The 27,469-nt window shown below is 40.4% G+C and overlaps 2 protein-coding genes across 7 annotated transcripts; one reads left to right on the top strand and one right to left on the bottom strand.

The window, feature by feature from the left end:
- Window positions 1-153: 153 nt before the first annotated feature.
- On the bottom strand, window positions 154-27,022 carry RTF2 (replication termination factor 2). 2 transcript variants are annotated; one of them, XM_027710514.2, is made up of 9 exons: window positions 26,920-27,021; window positions 25,375-25,469; window positions 25,128-25,221; window positions 24,788-24,927; window positions 23,505-23,583; window positions 7,083-7,196; window positions 3,922-3,976; window positions 3,735-3,827; window positions 154-1,908 (listed from the first exon to the last, which is right to left on the bottom strand). In XM_027710514.2, exons 1-9 carry the CDS (start codon window positions 26,986-26,988, stop codon window positions 1,724-1,726), a joined length of 924 nt encoding a protein of 307 aa, XP_027566315.1. In that variant the 5' UTR covers window positions 26,989-27,021; the 3' UTR covers window positions 154-1,723. The 2 variants fall into 2 exon arrangements, with proteins under 2 accessions (XP_027566315.1, XP_027566316.1); XM_027710515.2 differs by lacking the exon at window positions 3,922-3,976 and having other exon boundaries at window positions 26,920-27,022.
- On the top strand, window positions 10,581-17,670 carry LOC113982370 (beta-1,3-galactosyl-O-glycosyl-glycoprotein beta-1,6-N-acetylglucosaminyltransferase 7). 5 transcript variants are annotated; one of them, XM_039378508.1, is made up of 7 exons: window positions 10,581-10,921; window positions 13,282-13,407; window positions 13,900-14,018; window positions 14,542-14,630; window positions 14,727-15,758; window positions 16,200-16,295; window positions 17,071-17,297. In XM_039378508.1, exons 5-7 carry the CDS (start codon window positions 14,783-14,785, stop codon window positions 17,295-17,297), a joined length of 1,299 nt encoding a protein of 432 aa, XP_039234442.1. In that variant the 5' UTR covers window positions 10,581-10,921; window positions 13,282-13,407; window positions 13,900-14,018; window positions 14,542-14,630; window positions 14,727-14,782. The 5 variants fall into 5 exon arrangements, with proteins under 5 accessions (XP_039234442.1, XP_039234441.1, XP_039234443.1 ...); XM_039378507.1 differs by lacking the exon at window positions 13,900-14,018; XM_039378509.1 differs by lacking the exon at window positions 14,542-14,630.
- Window positions 27,023-27,469: the final 447 nt, after the last annotated feature.

Below are 27,469 nucleotides of genomic sequence, written 5' to 3'. Positions count from 1 at the left end.
TAATGAAAAGAATATAGAACAGGGAGAACAAAGCTGATTCCTAGACATGCATACAAAATGTGGCTTCCTGGGAGCTCCAGTAAACCTCAAAGTGTTTGATGTGATGTATATGTGCATTCACAGCTTTGGAAAACAAAAATTCTTACCACCATATAAATTCTACAACAAGCCAATTTTTAATTATACCTGTCAAAATAATAATAAAATCCCAGCAGTTTCATTCACCTTGCTTGAATCAGAGAGACCACCTATGCAAATATCAACACAGCATTTGAATCTTCAGTTAACTATTGCCCAATTATAAATGGGGACACTTTAAAAAATGAATTATGAGGATGATTAATAATTTTCACACACAAAGGTAACATGATGCAGGGGTTTTAAAAGCCTCCCAATTTCTGCATTTCTATTCTGGTTAGTTGGTACCAAGGTTATAAAAGCACATTTCAATTTTAAAAGGGGGAGAAAGGAAGGTGAAAAACTTCCATCCCTCCCTCCGGTCGTTTCATGTAGATATTATTGGATTCAAATATTCAACCACTAAATTATTGCAATGGAACATGAACATTTTAAAAGGATTCCTGCATTTGGGGAAACAGCTAAGACTAAAATGGCTAAAGGAAAGCCATAAAAAGCTGCTCTGTTCCAAGTGACAAAAAAAGCACTTACATACCTGTTCAACTGAACGTGAATGTTATGGTCATATGACAAGAGCAAGTTTTATTGAAATCAATGTCAAAGGCATAAATATGAAAGCAGAACTGAGTGACACACTATGCTGAGCATCTTTCTGTAACAATTAACAGTCAAACAGTTGTTTGCTGTTCAGAATTTTAGGTCAGAAAATAAAACAATGTGCAAATTCAGAATGGTAAATTGCTCCTCTGAGATGGCCACAGAACCTCACTGTTCCAGCAGAAAAGTAAAGAATCCCATACTTTTGTTCCCCTGTACCCTGACCCTCTGACAAAAGGAAGCAAGCTCCCACCTGATACTTCCAATTTCAAACCACACACCCAAAGAAGAAACCCCAAAACCTTGCTGGGAAAACAACAGCCTTTTTACAGGCTCCTCTTTAAAGATAAGATTTATAAGCGAATACTCTGCTACTAAAAACAGGCTATAACAATATATATAAGAAAAATACCACACAAACATTTTCATGATTGTGCTCTCATATATTCTGTCAAAAGGCAAATGATTTGAAAACACCTACAGAACCTTTTAGGATCATACACTAGTTCTACCAAGGGCCCAGTTAGCTTCAAGGAAAAACAGCATTATTGCTCTTTTTGCTGTCAGAGAGTTGCAGGAAGTTTGAATTCTGTACTAATACTCTGAAAACTATAATTACAGGTGTGGTACAAATCAACAGAGGAGAAGAGCAGGCAGAAACTTCTCCCCTTCCTCCTCCTGAGGACACAGCCAGTGTGAATAAGGATGACAACACCCAACTGGAACGAGAAAAGAAAAATTTCCGTGCAAAAAATTCAACATTTTAGAATGAGGTCTGCTGCTACAACGTGGATTCTGGTGATCTATTTCTTCTTTAACAGAAGTTGCAACTAACACGAGTTCATTAGTTATTAGCAAGTTTATAAACAACTTACAAACCGAGTAATTCCAGATAATATCAGATTACGATGAAAGTATCAGAGTTGTACAGAAAAAGCCTTGGGGAAGGAAAGCAGCAGTGGATGTTCCAATCAGGCTGCTCATTGTTTCAGAAATAGTAAGCTGTGTGAGTAACCCAATTGGAACACTCCTCCTTTGAACGTTTTGCTGAGCTGTGTGTTGTAAAAATAGATTTGTACGCCTCAGACTTCTCCTCGCTGTCTGCAATGGGTCTCTTCGTAGTAGCAGAAGGAGCTTTATTGACTTTTGCTGAGACAGATGAATTTCCATTTTCTGGGAGAGAAAAAGGAACAGAGTGAAGCATGAATAACAGCTTAAAATTGATAAAAGGACCTGAATAAAGATGAAAAAGAGTATTTTAAAAATAATGTACAGAGATGAAATACATACACTTCTGAGTTCTATCATAAATATCTCAAATTGTACTCAACAGCTTTCAGAATTCACACTCAAATTCACTTAGAAATCTTGAAAGAAGAATTCTTTCCTATTTGTGTAAATCCCTTGCACTGCAATTCAGTATTGACAATATTTATTCCTCTAAGTGAAAAATGGCTCTGAGCTCTAGTCTGCAGAAACATGAAAGCATCCCACCACCCTGCAGTATTGTTCAGAAATTAGCTATCAAATGCCAAAAGCTAAACTTGTCACATACCTTCCCCAGGGAATCTCTCTCCTCCCTTTATTCTTTGCAAAGTCATTTATGAACAGTAACAATGGCCTGCACCATTTTATATTTGTAGTAGGAAAATGCCCATCCCTCTGTTTCGGATACCATTTCTCTCAGTGGATTATATTACTGCTACAAAAAAACCCCTCTCTTTCTTAACAACTATTGAATCTTCTCCCAATTTGCAGGGTGGTATTTGAAAAAGCACATGCCAAGTCTCTGGTGCAAAGAAATGAACAGAGAAGTTTGCAGAAACTCAACATCCTTAGTTTAATTTAGGCACAACAACTTGTAAATAGCTGTGGGGAGCCTGTCTGAAAATGCACTGAGCTGCCTTCTGCTCACAGACATTGTATGTGCAATCCTAAATCCTCACAGATGAAACCCTTTTATATTTGGAGAATGTTACTTGTAATGCCACCAATAGTTGTCTGGAAAGCATTACCAAGCACTGGATTTGAAAGAATGACTGTGCTGCAAGTCCAGAACCCTCAGGGTGCCGTGTTCACAAATTCATTTCTGTGCCACTGGCATTCCTCATGGATCTTCCTTTATTTTCCCTCTCTCCTCTTACCTCTTGTTGGTCAATATAACTGCTGTCAGAAACAGAAACCAATGACCTGACATTTCAGAAAGTATATTTTTTTCTTTTACGCCCTCAGAAAATAAAAGCTCATTAAACATTATTAGAATTCGGAGGCTGCTAAACATCCAAGAGTAATTATAATTATGTAGAATGAAATATTTTTAAAAGCCTATCCTGTATAAAAGCAGACACTAGAGGGCAGGTCAGGCACTGCAGATGGAATTTCTCCCACAGTTTATCATTTAAACACTTTCAGATTCTTCCAATTATTCTGACTTTTTCTGTAGCTGTAACGGACATGATTTAATACTTTACACAGAAAACTCAGACTGACCTTAAAAATGTACCCATTCTTATAGTTTGGTATGAAAACATCAGTATGAACTGCAGACACTGAATAACAGGATATATATTAAATAAAGAGAGGGCACCATCCTTTGGACTAAAGGGCTGCCAAGTTTACTCATGGCTGCAAGGCTGCTGTAGGTACATCAGTGCATCCTGAATTATACTCCACTACTCCCAGGGACACAGAGCAAATTAGCAGCTAAAAAGGAGGACTACAAGTCAGGTAACCAGGAATTTTTCACACACTTCACCAAAATAAACTGCCAGAATGTATTTCTTGACCACTTGTACCTCAAGAAACTACTAATTTTCCTCCACTACCTCCTAGACAGTAAGACAGATACACCAAACCCTCCACTGCATCACTGTGTGAATAAGAATCTCTGATTTCAATCATTCAGGATGGTTCCCACCAACTTAAAGCAATATTAGAATGACATAAACAAGCAAACCTGTTCAAATTTTTCACATTAAGATTAAAGAATTAACACCAACCTGAACTTTTGGTGAAGATAATCTGTCTCTTTTCCCCAGAACTGGAATTGATAAAATCCTTCCCATTCGTAGCTTTTGAGGGACCAGGAGCATCTAAAAAAAAAAAAAGGAAAGAACAAAAAAAATGAAATCATGAATCTGCTTCATGACTCAGAAGGTGACACAGAATTTGGAGCTGGGACATTACCTTCAGTGGTCTCTTGCTGAGAAGCTGATCCTGCTGACTTGCATTTCTTTGATTTCTGAAACAACACAAGCAGAGTCCTGGTAACATTTCCCTGGTAACAATTCCCAACTTGTATTCCATAGACACACAGCTTCATTTAGTACATTTTTATGTCCTGCACAGTGGAACTCTTCCTTCCACATTTTTTGTATTATTTCTATGTGGAAGAAAAGAATAATCTTGGCAACCCTGGAGTTACATTAAAGAAAACTGTGTAGGTCCAAACTAGATTTTCCTGGATTCAGTATTTTGGTTTTCATACTTCGCAGGGGTGTGTGTTATTATCATTAAGGCTATCTGATACTCTGAACCCACACAGCAGGACAGTAAATTGCAAAACATTAAACAGGACAGTTAACTGTAATCAATATATTTTCTATAAAAATTCCAGAAGAATCCTGTATCTCATATCCACTTAATTTTATTTAGCTGATAAAAAATCCCTTCTGGCTAATCTTCAGTAACAGGGTCCTTTCTTGCATGATTGCTTGGGAAGAAGAGATGCAAATAGTTGATCTAAATCTTTTAAAAGCATCTGTGCAGCAGATTTTCCAAATTAATTTATGTTTTTCCAGATTAAAAACCATAGAGAAACCCAAACTACAGCAATAAGAATCCCACTACTGGCTTTGATTACATAAATGCCAAACTGAAAAAGAAAGATGTATTAAAACAGTCCTTAGCATTGTTTTCACAAAAGTTGGCTGGATACATTCAGAATGGTGTACATGTTTCAAGACATCTGCACAAACTCCAAAGAAATAAATCTATTTAATTCTGTTATAAAAACTAGGAGAACCCACGCTGTGAAGTAAAGGATTAATGCTTGAGGGAAAAAATGCCACTGCAAATGTTGCTGCAAAGCTGAGCCAGGAGGTGGTGGCAGAGGGTTATGGCTCTGAAAGCAAACTTGGCTCTCCTGGTGTCACAGAATCATGGAATGGTTTGGGCTGGAAAAGGACCTTAAAGCTCATCTGGTTCCACCCTCTGCCATGGGCAGGGACACCTTCCACTAGCCCAGGTTGCTCCAAGCCCCAGCCAACCTGGCCTTCAGGGTATCTGAAAAACCTCTGTGCGGGTGTTTCCACCTTTTTGTTATGGGTGGATTTACAAAGAAAAGTTACCTCCCAGTGTCTGGCATCTGAACCACAAGATGTTTGTAAATGTATGGATGCATACATTCTTTATGCATAATATAGAGTACAGATGCATTTCATTATGGGCACATATGACACAGTCGAGCTTGAATAATTTTTTTATGCTTGTGCTGGTGCATCTTCCTGATGTTTTGTCTGATGGAGACAAAGAAAAGGAGTTTGTGCTTCCTGCTCCAAATACAGGGGGTCCACTTAGCTTGCTCTGCAATAACTGAGGAAGAAATCTGTGCCAACAAACTGGAAGTTGTCCTCTCATACTGGGACTGGAGCTCCCAGGTCTCAGATCAGAGCGAATGGTGCCAGTGCCACAGAGACTGGTTTGAGCTGCACACACCAGCTGGGACAGCAACATCAGAACTTGAGGATTAAATGCTGAGAGATTGGCAAATCCTGTTCCCTGCCTGTAATATAAGTCTCCACAGATCAAACAAATAGCATTTGCATATTCACCCAAGGCATAGAGAGCCCAAGGACCAAGGCATGGTGTCCTTTTGGCTGTCACCACAGTGACTGTGCTGGCACTGCAAGAGCCAGGACTGCTCGACACCCTCAGGTACCTCTTTGCTGTGCAAAAGTTGGGGACAGCACCAGCTTTCAGACTATTCCAAATTATCTGACCCAAAGCTAGAGGTGCTTTGTTAGGACCATCCTCTTAAAGAAAATCAAGTGCAAGCAATCACTGCTTTTGGGGCTGAGCACTCATCTGCTGAAATCTGCAATAGTCTATCATCAAATTATCTGTACTTTTTTTTTAAACATTTAAGCACTAAGTACTGAGGGGAAAAAAAAAAAAGAAAAAACATCTGAAGATACATCATGAGGTTTTTGCTCTTATGCCAGGAGCTGTAGGACATGACATGTAGAGGCTATGAAAGAGTGGAAACAGCACAGCAGGATTTCTATGGATAACCATCCTTTTGATGTATTGCCCAGGCCCACTGATGCTGTCCTGGCACAGATGAATAAAGATCTTATGATGAGAAGGAATCATATGCTCACTGGCAAGTAAACAAGTATTTGTTTTAAAACAAACCAGGAAAATATTTGCATGCCACGTAATCTACAGCAGACAAAATCTAGGGCAGTAACAGGGGTGAGATGATCAACCTCCATCTAAAGTCTCAGTTGCTGGAAGTGTCAGACAATGATTCATGTTCTTGAGATTCAGCAAAGTCTGTCTGCACCTGGCCTGAGTCAGCACTGAAGGTTTTGTTTGCTTTGTCATCCTCCAGAACAGCAATGGCAGGTCAGGAAAAAACAGCAAGGCTGAAAAAATTCCCATATGCAGAACTGTCATTTGACTGCTCAGTGCCACAGAACTACTAATACTCCACAGAGGAGTAGTTACACAGCAGAGAGGACACAGAGCTGCAATGACTTTATTTCCATTGTCTTTTGCCTGGTCAGATAAAAAATGCAAAGATCTCAACAGTATGGAGGGAATGAGCACTGCAGTAATTGCAGAGGATTGTGAAAACCACAAAACATGACAAAATTTCCATACTGTGGTCTTACAGCATCACACTAGGAATGTACAGATCCCAATATCATGTTTCTGTGGCCAATAGAAAAGACCTGGAGATTAAAACACTAATAACCTGTCACCAGGAACTACCACGTGAAATACTGGGACAATGTAGATCATTATTAGAATGAATTAATGTCAAGAAAACCCTGAAGTATGGCTGGCACATTGTCCATGTTACCCACAGCACGGAATTCAGTGATTTCCAGAGCACTGGGCACTGCCTGCTGGTCAGCAGAAACTTTCAGTACATACAACTTCAATATGTCATTGGCAAAACATACACACAACCCTACTACTTTTAAAAGTAGTGCTTAAATACAGCACAGCTCACTGACCAAAGTCTTTCATCTGCATAAAGATTAGCAAATTTAAGAGCAGATTGCACTGCAGACAAGAGTTCTTTCAATTTCATATTAAATAACATACGAAACTATTACCTTTTCTAATTTACTTTTAAGTCTTCTGTCCTCCATCCTTTTCTTCAATACTTCCAGATCTTCCTTGTTACCATTAAGGATAATCACATCTTCCTCTTGGAAGGGAACACCACACTTTGTGGAAAAAAAAAAAACAAAAACAAAACCAGAACAAAATTAGTATTATTTTCCAGATTTTTATGCTGGTGAACCTTTGTTAAAATTAATACTGTGTTCTTTCTCTTTTAATAGTCTAATACATCTTCTTACTTCAAATGGCAATGGAAATTGTATATTTATTTCTCTGTCTCTTATAAACAACACCCTGAACTAATTTTTTTTTTTTCATTAAAAAGAGTCCCATAGGGTATTTTCTGTTCATGGGTTGTTTTACTGGCATAAATGTACTTAAACAAAGTAGTTCTAAGTAGAATCTACTCTAGTTTCTGAACCCCACAGCTAAAATTCAGAAGCACTTTCTGATTTTTAGTTATGAAAGCATTTGATTAAGATCTAACCAATATGCCATTCTGCTCTAGAATTTGTCTTTCAACTCAGTGATATGAGAAACAACAACTGACAGGAGCAGTTCCTTTACACTGAGTAGGGACAACACCAAAAGTGTTATTCCTCTACATGTAGAACTGACAGCACCAGGGAACTTGGAGGCCTTCTTTTAAGTAAATAAATAAACAATAACAACAGCAACAACAAAACAACAATATTATTAGTATATTACTATAGGGATAAAAAGAGGTCATAAAAGCAGAAAAAGTCATTCACCTTGCCTTGCTGTCTCACTGTCCTTCATCTGAAGCATCAAACACTCTCAAGTTTCAAACTATTTTCAGAAATTAATCTGGATAATGGATGCAATGTGCTTCGTGTGATTCCATATTTGTTTCATGGTTCAAAACACAGATGTTTCACTGTGCACATTTTCAATCATTTGGTGCACCAGCACATTTGACTATGATGTTTTCTAAGATCTCACTTTCTTTTTATTTTTTTTCTTTTTTTTTGCTGGTTTTTTTTATTTGGTAGGTTGTTTTGGGGTGGTTTTTTTTGTTATTTTGTTAAATCCAGAAGCTTTCTGTTAATCTGCAAGATTAGTTTATAATCCTGCCTCTGTCATTACTCTTCTGTTTTCTGAACAAAGGTTTAGAAAGGTTACTCATGTATTTGCAGTAGGAATTAAACAAATGAAAGGACATATGGGCAGTACTTTGTCCACAGTGTGCTCACGTGCTGAGCACAGTTTAAAAACTGAACCTGTACACAAGTGGTCAGAGATTAGGAAGGAGAAACAAGGGTTAGAGAGAGGCAGAGTAAGTAAATCAGGCAGAATAATAAGTCAAACACAAGAAATGGGTGAGTAGCCCAAATTTTTCCATTCCTACTCAATGAGCCAGTGTTAGAAACACCAGCCTTGAATGATCTCAGACACTTGAGAGGGAGATGTCTACAAAATCAAGACAGTCTTCATATTGAGGCAGGAGCAACTGGCAGCTGATTTGATTCTAAAGAAGCCCCACACATTCATTTTTTGTGGGGTGTTTCCTCACACAGCATTCAAAAAGCACATTCTGTCACTAGGACTCTACTTTCAATAAATGCAGCATTTTGAAAGAGCAAGTGAATCCAGGTTCCTATCTGGAAAACACAGGTGGAATTGTTCAAAAATGAAAAGTATTTACAAGAAACAGGGAAATATAGACAGTGTGTTCTTTCCATTCCCTGAAACAGGTATTTTTTGCCATGACAACAGCTGGATTATATCACAGAGACCATCCCCTTCCAAACATACTTGAAGTACAGCAAGTTATAGGCACAGAACCATCTTCACCTCTCTGTATTTCACTAACTCCTGTAGGGACTATTTGCTGTTGCATCATACAGGGCATCAAATGTCAGTTCTGTTGGGTGCAAAGCTTTAATTCTGATTTTGTAAAAAGCTCACTATCTCTTCATGCAAAAAAAGGAAAGATTTTTTTGACATTTTGATAATGAGACAAAAAGCAGAAAGAAATTTCAGTTTTGCAAATCCAGAAGGACTGTTCCTTCACGTTAATTAAGGTCTTTTGGGGCAGAGCTTTGTTTTATAATATCACAGGTTCTCCTTTGCTGTACCTTGTTTATCTTGGGACTTTAAACACCTACGAAGGTACTTGCTGTAGTTCTTAGAACCTTGAATAGAAGACATTCCTAAATGAGACTGAACTTCTAAACTGTTCTGCAATGGACAAAGCATTAGAAGAGCAGTTTGCAGATCCAAATCCAAGATTTAATCTGTAATTGAAGAGTGGGATGTCAAGGAGGAGGGAGAAGCTGCACAAGCAGCGTGATTTTGGTCCAAAAGCCCTTGTGGGGTTGAATTATAGAAGCATGTTCAAAACTTTTTATATCTAAATGGCTTAACACCATTGCATCAAGGAATTATTTAAAGAGGTGAAGATATGATCAGTCTTCAAAGTCTGATACTCATAAATTTATGCACCCTATATGTGCATGTGTACATAGCCCACGTGTACATACAAACATATATACACACAAATCAACTCCTCAGAAAACCAAACCAAATCCATCCCCCAAAATTTGAAATAATTAGAACAATAAAGGTATTATGAGCTGTAACAGGTATATTAGCTTTGGTATAAATATAATCTGTTTAACTAGAAAAAGAAATAGCGAAATTACTCATTAAACAGGGCAGGTATTGAGGACTGAACAAACACAGAGATTGAACATCCACGGACCATATCACTGTTCATCTCCCAGCCACACAAACTGATGTATTAAAGATTATTGTCTCTTATCACAGTTAACTAAAACATGTTCTGAGAGAGTTTGCCAGAGGTTTATCCATTAAAAGATCAGTAGTGTAGGATTTGTTGAACATAACTTTCGACACTGCTGTCCCACCCAGACAAACAACAGGTCAGAGGGTAAAGGACAACTTGGGACGAGTGGAAAGTCTCCTACAAACTAATTCACAGAATGGGAACTTTCACTCAGGAGTTGCAGCATCTACCACAAAAACAGTCCAAGCCAAAGCCTCTATTTAAAAAGTTTCTGTGGAAGTCAATGATTATTTTGTACCTGCTATACCTGCAGCTGTGACTTAATTTACTTTGAGGTTTCTTATTTATTTCTGACCAACGCGCTATTTTTATCAAAACGTGTCCAAAACACACCATCCTTCTCACTTGTTTCTAGAACCCCAAAGCTTCCTAATTCCAGTAAATCCAAGCCACTAACTCGTCACTTATTTAAACCTTTAAGAAGGTTTATTAAAACCCGTAAGAACCTTTATAGGGGCAGTAACGGCAAACATTCAGTTTGTGACGGAGACCTTTCATTTAAGCTTCCAGTTTAAATACCCAGAGGCAGCTCCCAGCTGTAGTTATTTGCTACAAACTGGAAAGTTTCAGCAGGCAAAGAGTTAAGGACTTGGGGGAGGCGGAGGAGGAGGAGGCGGCTGGTTCCCAGTTCTCCATCCACATGCTCGGTGAGGTGCGGGGGTTAAAGGCTCTGGGGCAAAGCAATTCTTTGGAACCGTCAGCGATGTCCTGCCCAGCCCTGCACGGCTGATTTCAGCAGGGATGAGAAGTTTTCTCTCATTACTGCGAAGCAAAGGACGGCTCTGAAGGCAGGGAGAGCTGTGCTGCAGGATAAATATGCTAAACATTGCGGGGAGTCGGAGGGAAGTTGAAATGAAAACAATCCCCGTTAATGTTTAACCCCCTCGCCGAGGGATCTCCGCAAGCCGCAGGATGAGGGACACCGACTCCTGCTGAAGGACAAGGAGACCCGGGATTTATTTTTATTATGCTGCCGTCTCCTGGCTAATTTTGGACAAGGTAAGACTGCATCAGTTAGACTGCAGGATTCAGTCTTTTGCTTTTCCTTTGCTAAAAACATGTTTTAATTTATGTAAAGTGACAAATATTTTTCACTTCAAGACCATTTCACTCAAATCTGCAGTAGGGTTCATATATTTTTTTCTTCTTTACCTTGCCACAGATGCACAGTAGGACAGAGGTCATTACTACTAGTTGTTTGTATTATAAAAATCACAATAATTATGCTCACTCAAGCAACTTAATTTTTTTTTACAGCCCTGTAACTTAAGGGTTTAAATAGCTTTCATAGTATTTGTTTTACATTATTACAAGGTCAAACGCACAAGGAAAACTAAACAGGAAAAATAGCAAAGATGAACGCTAAAACTCTGTAAATCTGAATATGCATCAGTAAATTCTAATGCACCATTTTTAAAATAATGATTTAAAATTTTTAAGGCAATATTAACAGGGTTTGATGAAGAAATGCTTTTACTCAATGCATGTCAGAACCTAAAGCAGACTCACATCCCGACCCAGGCTTAAACAAAAACCAACAATGGGAAAAGCAGTTAAAACTACTGATTTTAACATTAAGTTTTTAAAATATCCCTGTTTATAAAATATCTACTCTAATGCCTACATAAACAACTTTCAAACAAATAAACACAGATATAAAAAGATTTGAAAATAAAGAGTTAATGCTTTTTTACCATTTTGTTAGAAGATGAAGTATTTCCCCCTGTCATTTGCTTCACTAAATTACAAAGTCATATGAAGCAAATACAAAGAGTACAGAGAAAACAAAATATTTAGAGGTGCAGTGATGCAGTCCAAAACCCAATGGCAGGAAGAAACTCCAAATGCAAAACGAGTTTTTCCTATGAAATGCAGTCAAATATCTGCTAATGGGGTCTTAATGAGCTGAGATGACATTTCACAGGGCTTTTTCCAGGCATAATCATAATTCCTGTTTTCTCTAGAGTTTACCTTGTTAATTGAGATGGAGGAGCTTAGGCTTACAAAATTTTTCTGTTAAGTAATATCCATAAAAGCAGCCACAGAGGTGCTTGAAAACCCCTACAAAAATGGGGTTTTTGTTTTCTTTCTTTTTAAGAATGTCACACACTATTCTGTTTTCTAAAAATTAATACAACTTTATCCTCCATATTTAAAAAAACCTAAATGTAACATAAAAAAAGGCTGTTCAAAGAGACATTCTGCTAACAAAAAATACCTATAATGGCACTCTTGCATAATGAGACTAAAGGGCAAGATAGTCACAAACTGGGTTATGCCTGGACAGAGGACATTCCCAACAGGATCTCTTGCTCCTCAAGGGCAGGAGGAAACCTGGGAACATAGTCCTTGCCTAGAGGATTCTGCTAAAGGACAAATTCCATACGCAGTGGGACTAACAGCTGCAATCCCAGCTCTCAGTCTGGTAAAACACTAACAGAAAGCCATGGCTTTCGTGCTGTAATGTCCCCCGAGGCTGAAAGATGTCAAATTCTGTTCTTGTAGGCCAGGCTTCATCATTCAGTCATTCCCCATAAACATGTTCACGCTGGAGAGGAATTGCTGCTTCTTACCTGATAATGGGGTGTTTGTGTACTTTGCTGCTGCCATATAAAATAACAGTTTCTAGATGCCATGTAGTTCAATAGGAAAAAATCCATAGTAAACACTTAACAGCCCGAAACATCCCTGGAAGCTATTACTTGAAGGGTAATAAAAATTTAAGTGTATGAAACAAGCAGGTTCCCAAGGGAACTACCCTTTGCAACCTGTCCAAAGAGGTATTTAAGGAAAAAAACCTGGCAAACACGGTCATTCTGTACAATGTTCTATATTTAAGCAGGTATAAAGTCCCAAATATTTCTACAGCTGCCCAGTGTCTTCAGTGTAATAGTTATGTCCAGAATGAACCTTCCCTGTGACATACCAGAGATCTCATGACATTCACTAATTCTCAGGAATCTCAAAGCTCCTCCTGCAGTTACTTCCTCAGAATAGGCCAGTTGGTCTGAGTCCAGGTCCACAGAAACCAGTGCTTCCCTAACAGACACTCCCCAGTTTCAGCCCCTGGGTACCTAATGGCCCTCATGCAAATCTCCTCTGGCACAGGATGCAGCAGCCTGGGTGTAATTCACTTTTACTGCAAAAATCCTGGTTTTCACCTTCCAGTGGCATTCCTTTTCTCCTGCTTTCTGCACAGTATCAAAAGGTTGATTTGATTTGCTCAATTTTTTTGTTGAAATGGATTAAAATACTTCTGTCAAGCTTGTTTACCCAGTAAATGTATCCCTGAGGAGCTCTGAGGCAAAAAGATTCTTCAGGGACCTGATTTTGTCATGTTTTTCTTGCATCCAACGCAGACGGAAGAGCTGCTGCCAGAACACCCAGGGAAAATGGATGAACCCTCCACCTAACACACAACTCCACTTTCTGGAATGCTCAGTGGAAAAGAGGCATTCTTCCAGCATGAAATCCAGTGCATACCAGTAAGGACCAAAAGATAAATACATTCTTCCCCAACAGCCTAATACAATCTTAAAAATGTGATAATAGCCATTCTCTTGGGTCAATTTCTGTGTTCTTAATGCTTTTTAAATGGTATGTCTCATTGCTGCTTTAACTGCAATGCCCTCTTTATTTTCAGATTTTTAAGAGAGATATATACAGAGTTTTTATTAAAAAAAGTATTGTCCACTTCTTTCTAATGAAAACCTGGAGCCTTCTAACCATAACAGCATTCCTGTAATGAAACTACCTTTATAGAAATATGTTTGGTCTCTGCTCCTATAGAAAGCCAAATGCTTTGTGATGTTGACAGCTGCAAAGCGTAAAATATTTCAAGGTGAAATGCAAATTTTGTTTTAAAAAAATCACTGAATAAAATGAGAAGAGAAAATTAATCACCTTTAAAATAAAAAAAAAAGCTTTTAAAATTAAACTTTTAAGCTTAATGGCAGTTGGTAGACTCTTCTCCCTAGTATTTTCTCTAGGAATTTCAATACCAAATGCTTCAAGGATAAAGACTTCACGTAACTGCTGTGGGATTCAGGACTGCTGCATTCTCATTCTTCTGACTCTTTAACAAGGTGGATGTAAGGTAAAAAGCACAATGGAAAAACTCCTGTGCCAGTAACTGCAGTAAATTCCAGTTATCTCTGAATGCTAATATTGGCAGTGGTGTCCTTATCTCAGGGTGTGCACATATGCTAAAAATAAGAAAAGAGCGTTGTCTGTATGTTCTGTTTTCCAGAGCACTCTAATACAAAGATGTCTGAGGAAGAAAAAAAAAAAAAAACAACCTCTCTCAAATAGTCAGAAACATTTGCTGACTTTATAAGGATAAAACCCAGTGTATTTTGTGGATTACATTTTAGTCTCTTCCTTCTGTTTATTTAATAAGTTTTCTGTTGATTTAATTTACTGAATTCTGATCCTCTGGCAGATCTCAAGGTTTCCCAGGCCTTGAGGAAATCTCAGCAGCAGCTGTTCCTCAGCACACAGTGCTTCCATGTCTTTCCTGGGGCACTGTACTCAACAAACTCCTACCTGATGGGCTGAGCTCCCCATGGGTCAAACAATGAAAATACAAAGCCATTTTGGGCTCTTTTATATCATTTTAGGATAATTTTGTCCTGGAAAGGCCGCTTCGTGGCTCTGCAAGTCCCATTCCCTGTACACTGCAGCACAGGCACAGGGTTCCTCCTAGCAGGTATCCCAGCATTTATAAATGCATCACTAACATGTCATTTATTTTAAAAGAAATAAACAAAAAGGTTCTCTCCTCCTATCTCAATTTTCCTTTCAGATAATCTGAATGCTTAATTAAACTATGATGAGAAGACAGTATCTGGAAAACAAAAGATGAACCCGCTTCATGCAAAGAAATCAAGATTTTTAGTGTGCGTTGCTGTCTGTACGTTCATCTACACTTTCATCTACCTAAAGGTTCCTCTTTCTGAAGAGCCAAATGAACAGAAATTAAACGTTAGAAGAGCAGAGTGTGGTTTTTACCCAGATGAACTTTGTTCAGCTCTTTTCGTGGGGAAACCTGCCGCCTTTAAGATTGGAAACTTCTGTCAGAACTCCTACCAACCCAAACCACTGAGCTGCATTCAGACTTCGTGCAGCTGCTCCACAGTTCTGAAGACTCTGCATTTTATCACGAGCCCACTGTCAGATGAAGAAGGAAATTTCTCATTGGCTTACATTATTACAATTCACAAGGAGCTGGAAATGTTTGTAAAGCTGCTAAGAGCTATTTATATGCCTCAGAATATTTACTGCATACATATTGATGAGAAGTCACCAAGAGATTATAAAACTGCTGTACAGAACATCGTTAATTGCTTTGAAAATATTTTCATTTCCTCAAAAAGAGAACATGTTGTTTATGCAGGATTTTCAAGATTACAAGCTGATATTAATTGCATGAGAGACCTAGTTAATTCCAAAGTTCAGTGGAATTATGTTATTAATCTATGTGGTCAAGATTTTCCTCTTAAAACAAATAAAGAAATTATACAATACATGAAAAGTAAGTGGAATGGTAAAAATATTACTCCTGGGATAGTCCAACCACTTCATATGAAACACAGAACACAGCTTAGTTACAGAGAATATGTACATTCTGGAGTGCCATACTTGTATCCAGGAAAGACTACGAAAGCTAAACCTCCACATAATATGACAATATATTTTGGCAGTGCCTATTATGTGCTCACTAAAGAATTTGTAGAGTTTACATTGACTGATGCACGTGCAAAAGATCTGCTTGAGTGGTCGAGAGACACGTACAGCCCGGATGAGCATTACTGGGTCACCCTGAACCGTTTACCTGGTAAGGATTCTGTGATTTCTGCTGTGAATAACCCCTGGGCCCAGAGCAGTGGGAGGCCTCTGGCAGGGAGAGGTGTTGAGCTCCAGCTCAGAGCTTAACATCCCTTAATTGCATAAATATGGGCATTTCTTCGGCCTTGATGCTGCCCTTTCAAAAACTCACATCAAACAAAGCTTGATTCCAGAAAAGTACTACTTACAGTGCAGGCCACGAGCTACAGGGCTAGAAAAATGTTGTTTAAAAAGGATTTTTATGCTACATGAAAGCTCATGCTCTTAAGGAATAAAAAAAAGCAGTAAAACTGAGAATGATGTCTGTTCTTGCTACGTAAATATGTACAAATAAATACTTAATGTGACTACAATTAAAAAGGTTTCAGCAGTGAAAATTTCCCCTTTATTAAGTAGGAAAGAATCTCATCAGAGCCTTATGTTTTTAAAGATGCTCCAGGAGCTACACCCAATGCAGGCTGGAAAGGAAACCTAAGAGCCATTAAATGGAAAGATCAAGAAGGATCCTCACACAAAGGCTGCAAAGGTAACGTGAATGTTGATCATGAACTCACATTTGATTCACTGATGAGCATTAACTGGAGATTACATGTTATTTAAACTAGCTGTTAAATGTGTCTCAGCGATTATATATATTTTGTTTTGGAAGTATCAAAACAAGGCACCCTAGTAAATTACTGTACTGTATCCAATATCAATATCTTGATACATATTTTTATATATTAATATATTTTTATATAATACAATATTATTGATATTTTATATATTTTGAGAACATCACAGTATCCATACACTGACAACCCTTCTTTCAGCCCCCAGTTACCAAAGCACTAACTCAACTGACTGCTTTTTAGTGGAGGGGCTTTACCTGACAGTAACGTTTGTCAGATACTTTTTAACACTGGGTTAAATCTCTTCAATTTGAACAATATCTAAAAGAATAGTGCTGACCACATAGAAAGCATGCAAAAATAATTAAAATATGTAACTGTGTAAGCTGAGCACAGTGAAGCACTGAATGACTGAACAGGTAATCCAGATAGATCAGAACAGATGCCCAGCTACGAGACACAACATTAAGCAGAGCAACATGTCAGTGAGGCAGCTGGAGGTAACAAGCATCCATTTGTGTAAAACAAACCCAAACCCTTGCCTTTATAATACTCTTTATTATCCTCTAGCTACTCAGTAAGAAATCAAAAGGTATTTTTTGTTGATGACAGTACAGAGTGAAACTACTTTTTAAAATGCTTCAGTTCCTCTTTCTGCTGCTTCCAGATACCTTCAATTTGTCTTTGCAGGTCATTACATCAGAGACATTTGTATCTACGGACTAGGGGATTTGCAGTGGATTATTGAGTCACCTCATTTGTTTGCCAACAAATTCGAGCCTGCAAAGTACCCCCTGGTCATGGACTGCCTGGAGAGACGCCTGAGGCTCCGGATGCTGCGCCAGGCAGAGGTGCCCATCCAGGACCACTGGCGTTTCCAGGAGCACAGCTACTTCAACATGAGGCTGGATGTCTGAGCTTAGCTAACATCCAAACAAGTGTTCACAATACTGACAGAAACCATGAACATTTTTAGCCATAGACTTCACTGTGTGCATTACAGCATGAGGGTAAAGCACAGTCCTGTACTACCAATAAACGGGTTTTATTTATTACACTAACAGCTGCTGGTGGGTTAATTCTCAAAGGAAATGACATGTCTAAATCTGTAACTTACTGAGGCCAAGGGGGAAGTTCATAATCTATTAAGTGACTTATTTAGCTGGAAAAATCAATATTCCTTGTGTCCACAGCCAAAGAATGACTAACTGGTATGAAAATAATAAAACAGAAGCAATGGCTGGATGAAAATAAAATATGGAGAACACAATTAAAGTCATGGTTACTGAGTGTCTTCTGAAATGGATTGTTTTGAATAATGAAGTTCATGATAAATTTGCAGAGCTTGTACATAAACAAGTGACAGCCAGTTTCAGACACAGTCCATGTCACCGTGGGTTTGGGGTTTGTTTGTTTTCCCCATGGCCAGCTGCCTCCCTAATTTCATTGTGTAGCATGGCAACATCACTGCTGCCCTTCCCAGGCTTTGCTCCTAATGAGGGGGGTGTGTGTGTATGTGTGTGTGTGTGTACCAGGAACAGTCACAGGGTGTGCATGTTTATCTCTTAAGTCCCTGTTTCTGAGTCTCTGCAGGAGTTTAGGGCAAAGAGACATGGAAAATTTGAGGCCAGGGAACACAGGAAAACTGAATGAAAGGCCGTCCTTCAATCCTGGTGTACCTGACTTCCCTGAACCTTGGAACAGCCTGTGGCAAGTGCAGATAACACCTGGCAGCAACCAGGACCAGCAACTCATTTCTCAAAACCTCTGCAGACCAAACTCAGCACTCACTGGGTCCTGCAGCAAGAAAGAGGCTTTCAACACACAAGGGGCAAACCCAGGGAACAGTAGTTGATCAGGGATCCAGCCCTTTTCCAGGCAAGAGTTGCTCTTTCCTCCTCAGAACTCTTAAATTAATCCTTTCACTCGTGCAACAGACAGGGGAATATAAAGAAACAGAGGATATAGGTGGCCTTTCATACAACATAATAACTCTTCCATGGAATTAAAGATCTCACAAGGCTGTGTCTACACTCTGACCTCCAAAGGTCTGGAGGACTGGAAGAGACTATGAGAAACCTGAATTGTAAGAAGTCACTTAAAACCGTTCATCCTCCTTTACAAGTATTTTGGCAAGGATGCAGATCAAAGTTGCATTCCAATAAATCCAAATTCTCAGTTAATTTGTATGAACTCTGATGCAAACTAATAAAATATATCTTGTTATTTATGAGCACACTTGATTAAAAACTACAAATTACATTTAAATTTTTAGGAGCAATCTGGATGAAAGCTTCGATATGCAGCCAAAACATCCCTCAGTTTTTACAAGAAAACTGATAACAGATTTTTTTTTCCCAAAATATTCAAATGAATGAAATGAGTCAACAATAGAACATGAAAGTTTCTTATTACAAACTTAGTCCCAGGTTCCTGGAATTGTCCTGCTCATTTTCCCACACGAGTTTCTCGGAAACATAATTTCTTTCAGATGAACTTTAACCTGAAGAAAGACCATCTGGTCCCTATTTATTTACAAACTCAACCCAAAGGCGTGTACTCAGTTTCATGTATAATCCAGGACTTATCTTGTGGCTAAATATTGCTGGAGATGCTTTTTTATGGAGGGAAATAATGAAGGAAAAAAAAAGGAAAATAAAAGCTCAGCTCGTTGAGAGTCCCTCTCAAAACCATTACTGAAGCTAATGGGTCTCTGGCACGTATAAATCAGAGCAATATTCATAATTAATTTCTCTCCAGTCCACTGAAGGGCACTGCCAGCATTTATCCACTCCATGTTGTCTTTTAAAATGTGAATGGAACGTTCCTCATTCCCATCATTAGAGCAAATCCAGTATCTTGTTTTTACCTTTGGCACCATCACACAGAACAATTGTTGTATATCACTTTGAACTGAATTAGAAGGAGAAATGCAATATCAAGGCACTATATAACAGGGGCTCCTTTTGCAGAAATTGAACCAGCCAAACTCTGGTTTGCACAAAAAGCCCTCTTAAAGCACAATTTAGGTGTGACTTTACCCATGTCAATTTAGGAAAATCACTGCAGTATGACCCTCCTTCCTTAAAGGATTTTGTATTTTAAACAAAATTTTAGGAAAATCATAATTAAACCATTCTCAGTCGGTAAGAAATAGTATTCAAGTCATTATTCTGATTACGACCACATTCTATTCTTGAGACACACACAAAAAGCCTTCATGAATTCTGTGTTACCATGTTATGAGTAGATGGATCACAACTTTTAGGCTTCAACAACCAACGTTTGCTAATCCTGGTGACTTGATCTAAGAGCAGATAATGCCAAAGTGACCCTGTTCCAGGAGCCACTGTGCTCTGTACCCTGCTGCACACGTGAACTCTGTATGTCAAAGATAAATTCTGTTTCAAGAAGCTCTGTATCTAAGTTAAACATGTGATTAAGTGTTTTATATGGCACAGAGTTTAATAGCTAGGGTACTATTTCAAGTGTGTAGTTGACTCTGAAAACAATTCCAAAATAAACTTTAAAGTGATACAAGAAAGTACATTTTAAAATGTAATCTGGTCCTTAACTTTCAAAGTGACTCCCAGAAGGACTCCACCATTGATTCAATAACCACTCTCCCATCTCCAAACCACTTCTAGGATACTGTTACACCAATAGGAACTTCTGAGACAAGAGAGTCAACATCCAAATTGATAATGCATAAAGCCTAATTTTTGTCAAGTAGCAGACTTTCAATTTAGCAGCACCAAAACCTGCCCATGCAAGAACCTGGAAGCCAGTTAGAACAGGAGCTCCAAAACATATGGAGAATCTACAGACCAACATAAATCACCACAAACTTACAATCTTCAACATCTCATCGAATAAAAAGCAGAGTGAGTAGAGACTTGTTTGTTCTTTTACATTTAGTAGTCTGTTGGAGAATTAAACACCTTACTCAAAAGGGCAAGTTTTAAACTGACAGATTCCATGTCACATGTAATTCCTGAAGAACAGGAAGGAGGAGGCAGCAGAAACCCCATGATCTCCAGAGCTGCTGCTACAGAGCATACATCACCAAACTCTGGAAGCAAAGTTGTTTTTCTCTTCCTGATGACTGAAATGTGATTAAGTCACATTTTAGCATGTGACTTAGTGTTGATAGTTTAAATTTTCCCTTCTCACTGTACAAAAGCTCAAAAATACGCCTCAAACAAAAGACGTTTCTGTGTGAAAAGGTATTACAAGTTTTATCTGCATTCATAAGTTGCTCTGTTTTAGTCAAAGCTCTTTTCCAACTCTTTTCAGTCTACACAGAAGGTTCAAAATTTGTCTCAAGCACTTCATCTACCAATCTGAGTCTCCAGCATAAGCCACCACTAAAAAAATTCCCATTGCTCTTTCAAAAATCTTTGTCCAGGAAGTTTTATATTTTGTCAAGACAGTTCAAAGCATTCACCCTTCAGGCAATGAGAGACAACCTCTGTCTCTCTCTCTGCTCTGCTACAGTGGCTGTTTGTTTGCCTTAGAGCTTTCCTATTTTAATGTTATTTTTTAACTTGAATCCTTCACTGTAGTGGTACTTAGGATGAGAAGCAAGAAAGAACAGAGACTTACAAAAGGCCTCACACATTAATTACAGTTGCTTTACTAAGAGCCCCCCACCCACGACAGTTCCCTCTCCTGTTCCAGTGCCTTTCCCTAGTACCAATACAGTCTTTTTAACAATTCCAGTAAAAGCAGATAAATACATGTATTTTATATTGTCAGCTCTTCATGTCAAGTTTCTATTGAGGCAAAATGTTTTTTTTTTATGGAAGAGAACTCTGACAGAAAGACTGCTTCATCCTCCCTGTACCCAGACTCCATAAACCCTTCCAAATCCAGTACTACACAAATGCTGTCAAGATAAACCAAGGAATTCTGAATCCTTCCTCTTAGTATTTTCCATTGTCTTGATTTAGACAAAATCTGCATACGCATTCTGCTTTTTCCTAAACACTTATTTGCATGTCACTGGGCAAAAGCATCCCTCTGTTTCTTTTATGAGCTGCCCCAGCAAAAGGAGGAGCAAACTGAGCAGTGAGATATCTGCTGGATCTCTGTATTCCCTGGGGAATGTTTTCACTGCATCATAACAGCATTTGCTCACCAGAGTCCTTTGGGAAACTTGCTGTTTACAATGGAGCACAATGGCAAGGCTGCTCTGAGGGCTCACAGGCAAAGTGAACACCCAGGAAGAGCTTGTTTTGAAGGAGCTTTCCTGAATTCCACGTGAGTGGGGATGGGCACGGCCATGCAGTTCCAAAACTGACACTCCTCCAGTCCCCACCCACTACAAACCTCGGGGATGAAGTGAAAACACAGATCCTGCTGGCTGAGAGAGACTGAATACAGCACAACAGCAAATACAGGGGGATCCTTTTGCACTACCCTCATCTGGGCACAGAATTAAGACAGAAGGTGACCAGGAAATAAGAAAATTCTGTGGCTCATCTGGATCTCACAGGCTCGATTTTAGTTCAAAAAACATACTATAATTCTTAAAATACAGCATAAACATATATATGATAATCCACAACATTCAAATATTCTGTACATTAAATTTTTTTTTGCATTACAGACTATGTATCAGAAGAGAATTCATTAATAAAAAGTTTCTAATCTGAGCACATACAATACTTCATTTTTTCTTCTTTCTTAGTTCATTTCACTGCATGTCCCATTGCTGCCTAAAGATAGACTGTGCTGGGGGAATGCTGCTAATTAGTGCTTTGGATATATAAACAGTTAGCTACCAGAAAGCACAGCAAGCAGTTCCCTGTGATCCTGTTCAGAAGAGGCCTCTAGTCCCCTTCTTGATTCTGGATGAGAACATTATCAGTTTACACCCAAAGATCTACCAAATCACTCTTTGACCTTAATTAAAGGGCTAAAATATGTTCTCTCAGCTGGTTACCACTGTCTTTGTGCATCAAAAACCAATAGTGATAAAGATGATAGACTAGATATTACATCCGCTTCATTATTTCTAGAAGCATCCTTCTGAATATTGTGAGGAATTCACATGTTTGTGAAACCAGCTGCATGCAAATATGAGCCTATGCTAAATTCTCATTATTAAAAATATCCAGAAAACATGTGAGATTCATTTTGTTTTTATAAGATTATCAGCCTGACCAAACCATGGACAAAACATCTCAATCCTGCATCTACTGATCTAGTTACATCCATCTATCAACCAAAATTTAGATGCAGACAAAAAACCTCATTAAAAATAAATAGGATCTGCCAAGAGGAAACAAAGCCATTAGGACTAAAGCAATACTCTAGAAAACAAAATGAGCACTGAGAGCAGCAAAATTCCACATCACCTGCAGCAGGTCTTGTTTAATACCAGTACACTGTATGTTTTACCCAATATCAGGGTGCTCACTGAAAAATAGCTTTCTAAATGTGGCAACTATCACAAGTCTTGAGAATAATAAATGCAGTGATGGGAGAAAAAAAGTATTTGCAACTTTTAGCTACAAAGAAACCAATCTAATGAGATCAAAAGTGCAGTCAGTACTTTCTACAATAATTCATGTAACTGCTGAAAATTCTACAAAGAGTTGCCCCCAGTCCAAAAAACCCAAACAAAACAGCACCAGATGCTCTTTAAAAATACAGGGATCAAAACATAATCTGAAAATACAACCAGTTTAAGCGCACAGAGCAGACACTGATCAAACACTAGCCCTGTGCATTCAGGAAGAAAATACAACCAAACAAAAGCCCCAAAATCCCAAAGCAAAAACAAACACCCTTTTAAAAAGTGAAATTATAACCAAATATTTGAAAAAAATGAGAATTCTAAGGTAGTTCTTGCAAAATCAAACTGCCTCTGAGAATAAAAATATTCCTTTTTACATCTACTTAGAAACACTTTTTTATTAAAAAAGGCCATGGAGAATTACTGCAGGTCAGCACAGAACAGACCTTTTACAAGTCCCATTTCAATATGGATATTCAGATTAAAAACCCCACTTTACAGTATTGGATGTGAATGCAATTGTATATATGGACCTGTATCTATAGATCTACCTGTGGAGGGCACATGTGACCCCCCTGCTTGTAAAGTTGAAGAAACTCACCTTGTGACAAACTTCTGATTTAATTTCTTTGAGGGCACGTTCAGAGAACACACAGCCACAGTTTCTCAGGAAGCAAAACCTTCAAAGAAAAGACAAGACACAACATGATTTTAAGAAACCCTGTGCCCAAGAGAGACCTGTGCAGTGCTGGTTGAACACAGAAATAATACTGCAATGGGTTAGCAGGACACAACTAACTTTATTTACTAGTTCTTGCATCTGATATAACTATCAGCACCTTTAAAGAGGCAATTAATTTATTATTGGTTTGCAAAATGTAAGACTAGAACAAAAAATATTGTGTACATTAAACCACCACACTTATTTTGTTATTTCATCCTCACAATCTCCTGGCTAATCACTGTCTGGAGGAAGAAATACTTAGCAACTGTCAAGCTGTGAACCACCATCATCTCACTCATCAGGGTGAACATGCACAGACAAAGAAACTGCTCAAACCAGGATGTGAGGAAATGCTCTGCCCCAGCCCAATAAAACCCAGATTACTGCAGGATTAGGACACAGAAGCCATCTCCACTCTGGTCCTAACACAGGCAGAGGGAGAATGGAGCAGCTCTGCTGTGAGGAAAGGCTGAGAGAATTGGGATTGTTCAGCCTGGCTCTGGGGTGACCTAATTGTGGCCTTCAAGTGCCTGAAGAAACTACAGGAAAGATGGAGAGAGGCTATTTACAGGGGCCTGGAGTGACAGGACAAGGGGGAATGGCTTCCCACTGACAGAGGGCAGGGTTAGACGGGATATTGGGAAGAAATTGTTCCCTGTGAGGGTGGGGAGGCCCTGGCACAGGTTTCCCAGAGAAGCTGTGGCTGCCCCATCCCTGGAAGTGTCCAAGGCTGGGTTGGATGGGGCTTGGAGCAACCTGGGATGGTGGAAGGTGTCCCTGCCCATGGCAGGGGTTGGAATGAGATGATCTTTAAGGTTCCTTCCAACCCAAACCATTTTGGGATTCTAAGTGCTTGATGTGATACAAAGAGAGGTCTCATCAATCTCCTGTGGTTTGGCCTCCAAACATTGCCCTCTACTCCTTTATTATACATCTAAATTCAGTTAGAAAAGGGTTAGCTTTTATCTTTCTTCTTGAACATGCAATGAAAGGACACTCAGTGGTCTCTTAAACTCCCTTCTGAAAGAGAGACAAACATTCCCCACAAAGGCCTGGGCAGATACAAGATTTGCAGCATTATCCATTCAGATATCTGCTCTGTGTTCAGTTCAGCCCAGTGCTCACTTCTAAACCCAAAATGCAGACCCTGAAACACTGACCTGTGCCTCCCATTCATCTCCAGCCCCACGACAGGGCAGATAAATCGTGCAGACTGCAGGTCATCGTACTTGTCACCTTTTATACTCTCCTTATCCCCACTCCAGGCTGGATTATCCACAAGGTTCAGTTCTGTCACGTTCTGAAAAATAAAAATGCAGGCCTTGAGCTTTTAACCAATGATTTGGAGCCATGATAACATTCCTTAAGATATTTTTCTGTTGTGTTTTGGTACTTTTAACACTTTAATTCAGGGTGAGAACACAAGCAGATGGAGGTCTTACAGCATGACTGAATTTCCCTCATGATTTTAACTTTTAAAATCAGACAAAACCTGTTTACCTTGATGCTCTTGATGTGGGATGCAGATTCCATGGGGGTCTTATCAGGTGACTTGTCCAGCAAAAACTCAATGATGGCATCTTTGTTGTACAACCTGTAACATCGAAATTCCAGTGATCACGTTTGATTGCCATGGCATTTGTATTTATAAATTTATCTATAAATTATTTTTATAATATTTATATTATTTATAATGATGATCATATTTAATGATCATTATTTTTCCCCCCTGTGGAACCACCCCTACCTGCCCAGCTCACAGGCCACGATGGGCCGACGCAGCTTCTCCTGGCTCAGGGCACAGTAGAACCACCTGGCCACCAACTCAGCAACTTTGTCGACCTGAAGGAACAAAAAAAAAAAAAAAACAAACCCTCATTATTTTAAAACAGCTTTTATATTTGCAAATTGTTTAAGCATAAAATCAGGTAATACTCAAAGCATTAGTGAGATCCTCAGGTTTCTTACCAAACCTACCTTCTGCACTGTTAATTAATTCATAAAATAACTTTAGCAAGGCTGTTTAGCAACGTTCATGATCAGGTTTGAGGCTCTGCCTACTGACTCCATTTCTTTGTCATGGAACAAGAGACCTCTCTGCCTAAATCCAACTCAGTTTTTATATTTTTGTCACTTTCACCAGTCCCCTCTTGATGCTTTTTTTACTCTTCACATGTTCTCCACCACTCTCTTCTCTCCGGTTCTACATCTCAGCCCTGCTTGGGTCAACTACCGCTTCCACTCCCTGGAAAGAATGAGGTGAGGAAGAAATCCTTCCCTGTGAGGGTGGGGAGGCCCTGGCACAGGTGCCCAGAGAAGCTGTGGCTGCCCCATCCCTTCAGGAGACCCTTGAACCCCTTGTATTCTGCAGATGGCAAATCCCAGAATTACTGAGGTTGGAAAAGCCCTCCCAGCCCATGGAGTCCCAGCTGTGCCTGATGCCCACCTTGGGACCCAGCCCAGAGCACTGAGTGCCACGTCCAGTCATTCCTTGGACCCTCCAGGGATGGGGACTCCAGCCCCTCCCTGGGCAGCCTCTGCCAAGGCCTGAACACCCTCTCTGTGCAGAAATCCCTCCTGATGTCCAACCTGAACCTCTCCTGGCATAGCCTGAGGCCATTCCCTCTCCTCCTATCCCTTGTTCTCTGGGAGCAGAGCCCGACCCCCACCAGCTCCCTGCTCCTGTCAGGGAGTTGAGGAGAGTGAGAAGGTCCCTCCTGAGCCTCCTTTTCTCCAGGCTAAGCCCCCCCCCCAGCTCCCTCAGCTGCTCCTGGTGCTCCAGACCCTTCCCCAGTTCTGTTCCCTTCCCTGGACACGCTCCAGCCCCTAAATGTCCTTCTTATTGTGAGGGGCTCAGACCTGGACACAGTACTGGAGATGTGACCCCACCAGTGCCCAGCACAGAGGGACAATCCCTGCCCTGTGGCCACGCCGTTGATACAGCCCAGGTACTGTTGGCCTTCTTGCCCACCTGGGCTCACGTTCGGTTGTTGTCACCAGCACCCCCAGGGCCTTCTCCAGCTTTCCAGACGCTCCTCCCCCATCCCGGAGCGCTGCCGGAGATCGTTGTCACCCCAGAGCAGGGCCCAGCACTCGAACCTCGTGTCTTAACCCCCCCAGGAGACAAAGGGCCTCCCCTGCAGACACATACACAGACACACAGTCACAGACAGAGACAGATACCCGCGAGCCGGCCCACGGCGCTCCCCTCCCCCTGCCAGCGCCGGGAGCGCCATGCCCGGCTCTCCCTCCCTCTCCCTCCCCCTGCCTCCCCCTCGGAGCCCCCTCGGACCTTCTCGACTTTTCGGGGCCCCTTGACCAGCTCGTGCCGCTTGGGGATGGTGCCGCCATCGCACCCCATCGCACTTCCGGGTTCTCCTCCCCCGCGCACTTCCGGCTCGCACAGATGACGTTGCCGCTATTGCTTAGCAACCAGCCGGCTGGGGGCGTGGCCATGGGGGCACCCGGGTGGGCGAGTCCATCGCAGCAGGGCTGGGAGGGGTGCGGGACGTACCAACGGAGCGCGCGGGGAGGGGGGTCACAGCGCCCCCGCGCGGCCGCGGGAGGAGCTGCGGGCGCCGCTCCCTCCCCTTCCCCATCCCGGTCCTTCCCCATCCCGCCCCTTCCCCACCCCGGCCCCGCGGGTTTATCTCTTGTTTTTGTGAGAGAAACCCCCACCCCGGCCACCCATTTTGGGGGATTTAGGGCCAAACGAGGCTCTCCCGCGCCGGGCCGGGCTGGCTGCAGGATGAGGGGCCGCCGTCCCGCCCTCAGCCCCGGGGCGATGTCAGGGCACGGACACGGGTGGTGTGAGGGGCGAGTTTAATCCAACACGCACAAAG

Source organism: Pipra filicauda, unplaced genomic scaffold (genome assembly GCF_003945595.2).
Source record: "Pipra filicauda isolate LSUMZ 115617 unplaced genomic scaffold, ASM394559v2 scaffold13_size5146498_pilon, whole genome shotgun sequence".
In the NCBI taxonomy this organism is placed as follows: Eukaryota; Metazoa; Chordata; class Aves; order Passeriformes; family Pipridae; genus Pipra; species Pipra filicauda.
Note: the sequence above shows the minus strand (reverse complement) of the source record. Positions and strands in the feature narration are given on the sequence as shown.

Bases quoted from the DNA above. Each gene is read 5' to 3' on its own strand.
- LOC113982370 (XM_027710513.2), top strand. From the start codon at position 14,783: ATGAACCCGCTTCATGCAAAGAAATCAAGATTTTTAGTGTGCGTTGCT. The intron at 15,759-16,199 runs GTAAGGATTCTG...ATGTTTTTAAAG, and splicing joins CACCCTGAACCGTTTACCTG to ATGCTCCAGGAGCTACACCC. The intron at 16,296-17,070 runs GTAACGTGAATG...TTGTCTTTGCAG, and splicing joins CTCACACAAAGGCTGCAAAG to GTCATTACATCAGAGACATT.
- RTF2 (XM_027710515.2), bottom strand. From the start codon at position 26,988: ATGGGGTGCGATGGCGGCACCATCCCCAAGCGGCACGAGCTGGTCAAG. The intron at 25,470-26,919 runs GTCCGAGGGGGC...TTGTTCCTTCAG, and splicing joins GGCCCCGAAAAGTCGAGAAG to GTCGACAAAGTTGCTGAGTT. The intron at 25,222-25,374 runs GTAGGGGTGGTT...TCGATGTTACAG, and splicing joins GTGGCCTGTGAGCTGGGCAG to GTTGTACAACAAAGATGCCA.